The following is an 11,952-nucleotide window of genomic DNA, read 5'->3' on the forward strand; positions in this document are numbered from 1 at the left end:
TAAATGAATTAAAATTTTAACGACGTTTAATTTGCTTTTTAATCTAATGTATATGAATTAATTTGTCCATTTCTTTTGTAGAGGTGGCAAAATGCAATCGGACTTCTAATATAGGAGCATCCATGATACTTTTACCCATATTAGTACTGTCAACATAGTAAATTGATATATTTTTTTAAATTTTTATTCATTTGTACTATTAAAAATTAACTTAGTTGATAGAATGACATGACAACCTCGTGTTGACGTACAATGACAAAATTTTAAAGATAAAAAATAGATGAAATTTTTAACCAAAATATCAATTTGCTGCTTGATTGTGCATAAACTAATTTACTTCTTGATCTTGAGTATTAGACAAAAAGGGCAATATTGGAAATGAAAAGCTGCCTTAAGGCTTAAATTGCTTATTTTATGTTGAAAAATATTGCCCCACAGGCTAGTGTTCTTCATATATGCCACATCGCCACTTCCCATAGTAGGATATCTATCAATCAAAGAAACATTGGTTTTGTTTGTGTTTAAGTTTCGGATCTTTGCAAAAGAAAGGAGAAAGAAGAAATGCTAGCAGTTTTCGACAAATCGGTTGCCAAGAGCCCAGATGCTCTTAATGCTCCAGATAACCCTCAGGCTATTTCTGCTCTCAAAAATGGCTTCTTACCTAATCACTTTGCCTCTGTTTATCCCGGTTCTGTCTCCATCAGTCTCGGCTCTTCTGGGGTTATGGCTTATTCTCTTGAAAAACAGAACCCACTTCTCCCCAGGTAAAACTGTTCTTTTTTTCATCTATTTTTAACCATGCTCCAGGTTCCCATTTTCTTTCTTCTTTTTCACTTTTTTGTTTGATGGGTTTTGACGATCGAACCCGATCTTAGATGGTTTGTTTGATTTTTAGATCTTTTTCTTAGTTGGAGATGTTGTTGGTTGTTTTATTATTTATGAGAATTGTGATTTATATATGCAAATACCCTTTTACTGTTTGCTTTTCGAGAAAGGGAAAAAGCAAATGAAATATATCCAAAGAAATGAATAATTTACATTAATTGTTGTTTGCTGGTCATTGATGAATATCTTTCTAGATTTTGAGCTGTCCTTTGTTTTCTAGAATTATTTGAGAACAATATGCAGCTTGAAGAAATTCCACCACTGATCTCTTGAGCAGGGTATCATTTGAATCATGTATAATATGGATTCTTTTATGATAATTTATTAGCTTCCTCTGTGATCTTTATTTAATGGCTTATAAGGCCTGATTTGTTTTTATATATAGATGAATTATTTTACCATGGGATATAGAGTACAGTCCAAAGTTAAAGATTTGATGTAGTGGATTTATTATAACAAGCTTACACGCTACCAACAAGGATTGCACTCTCAAGTGGAGAATAGGGTTCGAACTTGGGAGACGATATTGTTGGGAGGGATAGCCATGAACCCGAACATAGACCGTAAAGCGGACATGAAAAGTACTATTTTTTTCATTGTTTTCTCAATGCAACGGATTGAAGATTGATGCATTTGATTTTATGTTTCCAGACTGTTTGCGGTTGTGGATGACATATTCTGCTTGTTTCAAGGCCACATTGAGAATATTGCCGTTCTTAAGCAACAATATGGCTTGAACAAAACAGCAAATGAGGGGATCATTGTTATTGAAGCTTACCGAACCCTCAGAGACAGAGGTCCTTACCCTCCGGATCAGGTTGTAAGAGATATCCAGGGGAAATTTGCTTTCATTATCTATGATAGCTCTTCAAAAGCCACATTTATAGCTTCTGTAAGTAAACCCAATTTTGTTAGCCACTGCAATGCGTGTCTCTGTAATTTTTTCTTCTATATGATCAAGTTTTTTTCCCTTTTCTTGTGCAGGATGCTGATGGAAGTGTACCTTTCTTCTGGGGAATTGATGCTGAAAACCACCTTGTTCTTGCAGATGATGTGGAGACTGTCAAGAAGGGCTGTGGGAAGTCTTTTGCTCCATTCCCAAAAGGTAAGTTAGTGTTTGGCACAAGTAGGTAGAAAAATGGGGGTGGCAACGGGCCCAAGGTGAAGATTAAAGCATGTTAAAAGTGGATTCAAGACTAGTTTAGAATGACAGCAAAAACTCAAGGTGATTTGGGTGGAAATATACAGATTTCAATGGATAAATATGCATGAGACACATTTGTTTCGATAAAAGTATCATGGAGGCTCCTATATTAGGAGTCAAATTGCATTTTGCTGTCTCTACTAAAAAAATAAACAAATTAGTCCCTACTACATTAGATCAAATAGCAAATTAGTCCTTTTTGTTAATGTTATCCATTTGTACTTTTAAAAACTAGTGTGACTGATAGAATAATCAGACACTTGTATCTCATGCTGATGTACAAAGACCAGTTTTTAACAACAAAAATGGATGAAATTGTTAATAGAAAAAACAGTTTCCTCTTTGATCTAATGAATAAAGTTAATTTGTTCATTTTTTTAGTAGAGGGAATAAAATACAATTCAACTCTTAGTACAAAGGCCTTTATGGTACCTTTACTCATTTGTTTTTTATATGGTTCTTTTCTACCAAACATAGGTTTAAATCGGGGTTGATCTATCTATTTCCTTGTCTTCATGCCATGCATGCTATAGTTGTTTGTCCTAAGACTATTAGCAAAATTTAGGAACACAACGAGGACGTTATTGCTGATGATGTTTTGCAATTCCCCCATTTCTTTTTCAGGGTGCTTCTTCTCATCCACTGGAGGGTTAAAAAGCTATGAGCACCCCCTTAATGAGTTGAAGGCAATGCCTCGGGTGGACAGTTCGGGTCAAGTTTGCGGGGCTACTTTCAGTGTGGATGTAGAGGCAAAGAAGGAATCAACTGGAATGAAAAAGGTTGGAAGTGCTGCAAACTGGTCCTCTAACTACTGAGCTTTAGAAATGGCATCCTGTTTCAGCAAGGCTTTTGTTATTAGGGAGCCTTCCCTTGGTCTTATTTTTAATTCCTAATTTTGCTATCTCGATGGCTTGGCTGGATTACTGGGTTCCTATTTTAAAACTAGGTTAACAGTTTATGCGGTTTGTACATGCTTGCTTACCATCAGAACTGAGCCCGACATGCTACATTACATGAAATAATGTTTCTTGCCATAAATGCTTCTAATTTCTTTTCTAGTAGTTTACATTACTTATAAAACTCTTAACTAAATTAATGTCGAGTTAAATGAATATTAAATCAAATTGAGAAATAGTATTTAAGTAATTTTATTATTATTTTTAAATCAAAAAGCTTAAACTACCACATTAAAAGAAATTTTAAAATGGATGAGTTGCAAAGTTGAAAGTTTAAACCCTTTTGGGTGCAGATTAGATCTTTAGTAGGCGCATAATTTGGCATTAATTATGGTGTTTGAATCCTTATATTCTTTTTCATTTTATTTTATTGACGATACATCGAGAGTGACTGACAAAAATGGCACGAATTTAGAATTAGAATTGATAAATGAAAAAAAAAAATCTCAACTTAGAAAAACTTTTGAAAGTAAGGTATAAATCTAAAATAACGAAAATGCAATATAAATGTATGAATTTAATTTACTATATGTATATTATATTTTATAAAAAGAGAATTGTACACTGTTGACATAGAGAAGTGGAGAGGAAGGTAAGGTAATGGAGATTATGGACGGTTCATCCAATTTAGGCAAAAAGTCATACTATTTGGGTGGTTGAGGAAATGAAGTTGAAGGGAGAGCTTGAGGGAGAAGCGAGTGAAGAAAACGTATAGAATGAAAGGTGATTAAACATGTCGAATCCTAAGGGTGAGAAAGGTATTTATATTGTCTGACCTCAAAAGACACATGTTCCGATAGGCTAGCTGGTCCCTTTCAAGATCCTTGTTAGGAGAGTAATGTGACATCATCCAGGTTGTAGGATATGTGGTTGACAAGTGATGGTTGTCTTGTTAGAGTGGTCTAGTTGTCAGGAGTGATTGCCTGACGTGTTCCTGAGTTCTTAGTGCAACAGTTCTTTTAAAGCAAGTGGAGTAATTAGTGGAGCTAAGTGAGAAGAACTAGGAAGTTGTCTTGGCCAAAGTTACTAGGTGGCGAAGTTCCCCTATGTAACAATTGCCTCCCAATCAAAGGGTTGTTGTACTATGTTAGATAACACTACGAGCAACATGCAACTAGCGAGGGATAAATATATCAGGGTTCGCCATTGTTTAGTGTAGAACTTCCCTTTACCTATTAGATGGAGGATACCTTATAACATGCGAAGTACAAAAAATCCTACTTTAGAGTCTAAGGTATCCCTTTGATTGCATGAATAGTTTTTGTTGAGGTTTATTGTTGGAGGTTGAGGGAACTCTTACCCTTCACAACATTTGGAATTACTTCTTCGAGGAAAAAAGTCCAAATGGGTGCAAATGTATTATTTGAGGCTTGCGACGTTTAAGAAGGATGATAGGTTGAAACCTAGTATCAAAGCTTGACCACATGGTGCTAATGATACTATGGGGGAAGGTTTCACAAGGGCTAGAGAAAGAGCCAAAGGATATACTAGTTAGCTACGCTCATTGCCATTTTCACAAATAAGAGTATTGAAATAAAAAAGCTACAATTGAAAATAGGGAAAGAAGAAAGTTGGGCTTTTCAACAAAGGTTCAAAAGACACTATGCCAATTGGGAAAAATGCACCTATTGGTTCATGTGTAGGTTCAACTACTAAGGATAACTTTTATGACTTTTATCTAGTATTTTGTTTGTTTGTGTGCAGGTTACCTTTTTTTTTTTTTGCAATAGTTATTGTGAAGGTGAGAAGTTTTTAAAGAATGATTTCTCCCTTTGTTAGTAACATTGGTTTTGACAATGAAGTGTTGGACATTACCTCCCTGAGGAGTATTTATGACCATGAGGAATATATAAAGAAAAATAGCCTTGATTATGAGAGCTCTTCACTTAGCTCAAGCTAGCGTTTGAGCTTAAGTTCCATTGTGTGTAGGAACTTGTGAAAATTTGCTTTTTTTTAAGTATGTATGACGGTGACATTTCTTTTCTTGTCTTTTCTTAGACAATGAGCCTAAGGAAGGGTAGGGAAATGTGGCTCAAATCCTATCAACTTGTAACGCCTCAAATTTCCCGATACGGTAAGTGGCATTATTTTAGGGATCGCTACAGTGAAAAATTCAAATATGAAACCAATAAAGAGAATTTTTAAAAGGGATTATAAGAATTTATTGTTGGAAATCAACAAAGTAGATATTGAATGCAAATTTGTGAAAAAAAAAGACTAAAGTGTAAAGTGTTCAATTCGAGAAATTATGGATTGATAGTTATTTATTGATATTAAGTTGACATGGAATATGCATACGCATCAAGAAAAATAATTTGTGGACTAAATTGTAAAATTTTCATTTTCCTTGAAAAATAGATAAGAGTGTATTTTTCATCATTTATGAATTTATATTAAGGGATATATTTTGATATTATTTTTAGATTGAATAAGTGTTTATTGTTGTGAAGAAATTGTACAAAGAGACAAAATGATAATTTTGCCATAAAACAATATTTGATCATTTCTCAAGTATTTTATGGTGGAAATAGTATTCGATAATATATTTGATATATGGAAATAATATGGACTTCTCTAATGTTATATGAATATTAAATGTGCTAAGTGTCATATTTGGAAATTAAAGTGAAGTGATAAGAGAAATGGGCTAAAATACACATTCCCCATTTAAGAGATATTTTGGGACCTATAATGAATATTATAATGACAATTCTATAATTATTTTAATGGTGTTAGTACGAGAGAAATTATAGCTATAAATGCTGAGGTTTTTAAAGTGTGAAAATTTAGGATCCTTTCATTTAAAAGTAGGATTGACCTTGACTATTTTTATTTGAATGAAAAAAAGAAAGAGAAAATAGGAAAGCTTCCATTTTCCTCCTTATTTCCATCCACCATGCATGGAGAAGAGAAAATTTCCTCTTTTCATTTTTCTCACATTTTCTCAAATATTTTTAAGAATTTCCACCACCCAAGTTATTTTCTTGCAATAATCTAATAGAAAATCCATTTCTAAACTTGATTTCATCATCATCATCTTCACCATTGAAGACAAGGGTTTTCATAAGGTAGAGAGAGAAAACATGAGTTATTGTGAGAAAGTGAAGAATAAGATAAAAATATATATTTTTTCCATCTCTAATAAGATTATTCATGGTTATTTCACATAAGTCTTAAATGAGCTTGATATTTGGTATTATGCATGTTATGTATTTATGAAGAGAGTTTATATTTGGGCAATGAAGATTTGAACAAGGATAAGAGAAGTCTTGGATTGGTAGAGGATTTTGGTGATTTTACTCATTCAAAGAGAGGAAAGTTCTCAATAAACATCTTTGCCTTATAGACGATTTTGGTGATTTTTCTTATATTGGTTGGTTATTACAAGAGGTTTGTAGAGGGATTTTCTATGATTGCATTGCCATTGACAAGACTACTTCAGAAAAATGTTATGTTTGAATGGATTGAAAAGTGTCGACAAAGTTTTAAAAGATTAAAGGCAACTTTGATAAAAGCCCTAGTGTTGACTCAACCAAAACCGGGCAAAGAATATGTGGTTTACACTAACATATCACACAATGGATTGAGATGTGTTCTGATGCAAGATAGGGAAGTGTTTGCTTATGTTTCAAGGTAATTAAAATCCCATGAAATGTAACACTCTATACCCGGCCTGGTCGCTAAGCTCGAATATCAGGATGCCACATCACCGTCTCATGTCATAACTAACAAGTAAAAGCTTATTCAAACAAAACATCCATCAGTTTGCTATTTGCATCGATCTTAAATCAATCATACTAGCTAGTTATCATTATCACGTGCTAAACTTACATTAAATAGTCTTATAAACATTTTAAAACACGCATAAGGTCCATTTAGCAAAATTCTCAAACCAGGTCCGTAAGTATCGGTACTAACACTAAGGTATTGATATTTTCTTTAAGTGGTATCGATACCAGCTAGAAAAAAGATACCAAACTTGCATTTTGTTTCTCGATTAAAATCAAAGTCTCGAAAATTATCAGTACCTGTCGTGAAGTATCGATACATTTACCCTGAGTATCAATACTCGAGCAAAGGTATCGATACCAAATCTCTATTCTAACTTCCTGCATGTTTCAAAACACAGAGGTATCTATTTGAAAACCCGATTATCGATACCTCTACTCTAGACCTTAAAAATGCAGCATACATATGCAATTAATCCATTCCAATTTAGTTTCTAAACATCATACATCAATACTTTGACAAATAATCATTCAACAACCTAATTAACAGTTCATTATCGCAAAACCGTGTTCGAGCAAGTAACGTCAATCCATTCTCATGTTCATGAGCCCAAGCATCACAATAACATGTAATCCTTATAAACCGAACCAAAAACTAGCATAATGTCTAGAAATCAACAGGGCTATAACGAGTCTACCGCATTGCCTTATTCCCCAAAACATAAATAAATATAGGACACCTATAAAAATAATAAATAGGCTTGCTTGGATCACCTCTCAGAAATCACACCGCTCACACCGGCACACAACTAATTTGCAATGGTTAAAGAAGGGAGTGGGTGAGATTAACAAGCTCGGTGAATGCCTAGAACAACTACCACACAAATAGTTCATCAAGCATTAATGAAACAACCATATAGCACAACCCTAACAGTTCCAACTTTAATGTCATAATATTCTTACTCATGCATTATTTTCTAGTTCTTTTACAAGGTAAACATATTCACTTTTAAGCATATATCACATTACACATATAATTACATAATATTCAAGCACACATCGCAATACTCATATAATTGCATAACGTTCGAGCATATATCACAATACTCAAAAACATGTGATACGGGGTTGCGCGCGGACCAAGATCGAGTTGCCAAGTCACGGGAAACTCCTACGAAAACCCTAAACAATCAGATCTGAAACGAAACAGAAAATTAAAAGATTAGAACTTTGAATTTCCAGATCTGAAATAAAATCTCCAAGTCAGCAAAGAATCAAATTGAGAATAGAAATAAGTGTTAATAAGGGTTCTTGAAACCCTAAAGGAGATTGCGATTCTACCCAATTAAACACCAAGATAGTTTTCCCCAAATTTCAACAATCTAATTTCACCCAAAAAGAGTATGGAAGAACCCTAGAAATTGGGGATTTTTGGGTTGATTCCTTAAGATAGAAAAAGGCTGAAAACACAGTAAGAACAGAAAACAAATTAGATAAAGATTCAGACACAAGGAAATAAAGAAAGAATTGACAAGAAGAAATTAAAAGATAAGTCCTAAGAAGCCTTGAAATCCCGAAAGATCTCACAACTCCCTTCAAACGGCTCTAATCTCCCTCCAAAGAATATCAATGGCAAGAAGAAGGTGAAGATGGCTCCACAATCAAAAGATTGTTAAAACAACTTCTAAAGAAAACTCAAGAGAGAATTCTTGGAGAAAAACTCAAAGAGAATTTCGCACTTAAACAAATCGATATTTTTTATATAATTGAGAAGTCCTTTACAAGGTGGCCACCATGCCTTTAAATAGGCCTTATAACTAGTCCTAATCTAATTAGAAAACTAAAATAAAAACTCCTAATTATTTTAATATGAAATTCGGTCAAAGGTCTTTATTTGGGACTCTTGGACTGAATATTTACATAAAAATTTAAACTAAGTAAATAAATAAATAAATAAATAAAAATAAAAATAAAACTTTACAACTTGGGCCACTTTGACAATTTGGCCTGATTTTCAACTAAGTATGTATGGATTTCTTGATTGGGCTGGGAATTTGCTTATTGGGCCTTGCCTTCAAGAATTTGGGCTTTTGTGACTCGTATCATTCCCCATTCCTCAAAAAGATTCGTCCTCGAATCTGAAAAATCAAATGGACTCGACTTTCCTCGATCGAACGGGACTAATGGCAATTGAGTCCACTTTATAAGCAGAATAATAAGGGTCGATTTACCTTTTCCATTTAATACAAACCTTCGCTCATCGGGGGCATAGTGTAGTCGAAGCTCTTCGGGCTCATGTAGTGTGATTTTATCTTTGCCTATGTTGATCGTTTGAAAGCGTCTTTCATTTGAGAGGTATTGAAGTTGAAAGTTATCTTTCGGTCTTTCGGGAACCTGAAAAGTAGCAACACAAGAAAAATTCATATCTTGGTTAGTGGAAACATTCCTCACTACCATTTCCTCGTCTTTTTCTTTTGTTTCTTTTTCTAACTCATTTTCTCTTCTTTCTTCAACTTCTTTTTCAATTTTCTTGTCTGTTTCACATTCCTTTTCACTCTCAATCTCTTTTTGCTCTTTTTCATTCTCTTTTTCTTTTTCCTCACTTGTTTTAACAATAGAATTTTTCAGTTTGATTTGGTCCTCATGGACTTGTTCCGGAGTGAGCGGTACTAAGGTGATTTTCTTTCCTTGATGCTTGAAAGAATACCTATTTGTATGACCATCGTGAGTGACCTTTCGATCCAGTTGCCATGGTTCTCCTATCAACAAATGGCAAGCTTGCATAGGCACTACGTCGCACACAACTTCGTCTTGATACTTACCGATAGAAAAGGCAATGCGCACTTGTTGAGTGACCTTAAATTGGCCTTCGTTGCTAAGCCCTTGTAGTTGATAAGGTTGTGGATGCTTGGTAGTGGTTAAGCAAAGCTTTTCCACCATTGTCGTGCTGGCTACGATCGAGCAACTTTCACCATCAATAATAACTCTACAAAGCTTACCTTGTACATGGCAGCGAGTATGAAAGAGATGTTCTCGTTGCTACTCGCTCTTTGGTTTTGCCAAAGAAGGTTGCCCACGATCATGAAAATCATCATCCATTCTAGGGACACGTCGAGGGCCGCGCCTATGGGGCTAGTTATCCCTATCTTCGTTGATTGGATCCCGATAATGAGAATCTTGATTCAATCTCACCTCATTGAAAGCGGTACTCAATGTTCGAAGTGTGGCAGCATGTTCATCTAATTGTTGTTGGAGTTTTTGAAACATGTCATAGACATCATTATGGTCAATATCACTTTTAGACATTTTCCAAAAACCTACAAAAATAAACACTCAACACTCAAAAATAAAATTTAGCAAACCTCACCGTTAATCACTCAAAAAGAAAATTCAAATTCTCAATGAGGTAGAATTCAGTCTTGTGAGTCCTTTAGGAGAGTTTATATCAACCAATTAGACAGTGGATGAACCGATCTACCAAAGAATCCTAATGTGCACTAGGATGCCAAAAATTGACGAGACACCAATTGATTCGTGTTGCACCGAGGAAGAATTGGGCACACGTTTAAATCCTACTAACACAAGAAACAAGAAGGTGTTAGATAGCGTAAAGAAAAAATAAAGGCAAACAAATGAAAACTCACAGCTAAGAATCAATAAAAATTGCTGAAAATAGAAAACCCGAAAAATTGCGGAGTAACTTGACAACTTCGTTCGAGGTGTTCCCTATCTCAAAAAATCATGAAAATAAATCTGGAATGTCCTTAAATATTGAATTTTTGATCTGGAAAGTTTGGGCACTAAACTCAACCCGCTGAATATTTTCTTTAAATTTTTATTGGATTTCGTCTTTTTTCGATTTTTGACTTTTTTGACTGATTTTTTTGCGGGAATAATTTTTTTATATTCAATTACAGTGCCAAAAATATGTATGTAAAATTTCAGATCAATTGGACAATGTTTACCCACTCAAATGAATTTTTTTGAAAGATTTTTCTGGGTAAAACTGCTGTTTTTGCTTTAAAAAATTGAGATCAGTTTAGAAATCAACCAAGAACACCCAAAACGCCCAAAATCTGATACCAAATGATACGTGGGTTGCGTGCGAACCAAGATTGAGTTTCCAAGTCACGAGAAACTCCTACGAAAACCCTAAACAATCAAATCTGAAACGAAACAGAAAATTAAAAGATTAGAACTTTGAATTTCCAGATCTGAAATAAAATCCCCAAGTCAGCAAAGAATCAAATTGAGAATAGAAATAAGTGTTAATAAGGGTTCTTGAAACCCTAAAGGAGATTGCGATTCTGCCCAATTGAACACCAAGATAGTTTTCCCCAAATTTCGACAATCTAATTTCACCCAAAAAGAGTATGGAAGAACCCTAGAAGAAATTGGGGATTTTTGGGTTGATTCCTTAAGATAGAAAAAGGCTGAAAACACAATAAGAACAGAAAATAAATTAGATAAAGATTCAGCACAAGCAGAAATAAAGAAAGAATTGACAGCAAGAAATTAAAAGATAAGTCCTAAGAAGCCTTGAAATCCCGAAAGATCTCACAACTCCCTTCAAACGGCTCTAATCTCCCCTCCAAAGAATATCAATGGCAAGAAGAAGGCTGAAGATGGCTCCCACAATCAAAAGATTGTTAAAACAACTTCTAAAGAAAACTCAAGAGAGAATTCTTGGAGAAAAACTCAAAGAGAATTCTGCACTTAAACAAATCTGATATTTTTTTATATAATTGAGAAGTCCTTTACAAGGTGGCCAGCCATGCCTTTAAATAGGCCTTATAACTAGTCCTAATGTAATTAGTAAACTAAAATAAAAAAAACTCCTAATTATTTTAATATGAAAATTCGGTCAAAGGTCTTTATTTGGGACTCTTGGACTGAATATTTACATAAAAATTTAAACTAAGTAAATAAATAAATAAATAAATAAAAATAAAAATAAAACTTTACAACTTGGGCCACTTTGACAATTTGGCCTGATTTTCAACTAAGTATGTATGGATTTCTTGATTGGGCTGGGAATTTGCTTATTGGGCCTTGCCTTCAAGAATTTGGGCTTTTGTGACTCGTATCAACATGTTTATAGATAAATTGCATAATGGTCACATGTCACATGAACACATATCAAAATACACACATATTCATAATTTAAGATAATTTGGAA

General features: G+C 34.1%; 1 protein-coding gene across 1 annotated transcript; it reads left to right on the top strand.

Moving 5' to 3' along the window:
• The first annotated feature begins 424 nt into the window (after positions 1 to 424).
• Positions 425 to 3,127, top strand: LOC105777476 (stem-specific protein TSJT1). The gene is made up of 4 exons (XM_012600774.2): positions 425 to 764; positions 1,537 to 1,777; positions 1,870 to 1,990; positions 2,714 to 3,127. Exons 1-4 carry the CDS (start codon positions 562 to 564, stop codon positions 2,902 to 2,904), a joined length of 756 nt encoding a protein of 251 aa, XP_012456228.1. The 5' UTR covers positions 425 to 561; the 3' UTR covers positions 2,905 to 3,127.
• The last annotated feature ends 8,825 nt before the right edge of the window (positions 3,128 to 11,952 follow it).

Source organism: Gossypium raimondii, chromosome 10, assembly GCF_025698545.1.
Source record: "Gossypium raimondii isolate GPD5lz chromosome 10, ASM2569854v1, whole genome shotgun sequence".
NCBI classification, from domain to species: domain Eukaryota; kingdom Viridiplantae; phylum Streptophyta; class Magnoliopsida; order Malvales; family Malvaceae; genus Gossypium; species Gossypium raimondii.

Excerpts from the sequence above, each read along its gene's own strand:
- LOC105777476 (XM_012600774.2), top strand. The coding sequence starts at position 562 with ATGCTAGCAGTTTTCGACAAATCGGTTGCCAAGAGCCCAGATGCTCTT. Across the intron at positions 1,778-1,869 it reads AAGCCACATTTATAGCTTCT|GATGCTGATGGAAGTGTACC; the intron begins GTAAGTAAACCC and ends TTTCTTGTGCAG. Across the intron at positions 1,991-2,713 it reads TTTTGCTCCATTCCCAAAAG|GGTGCTTCTTCTCATCCACT; the intron begins GTAAGTTAGTGT and ends TTTCTTTTTCAG.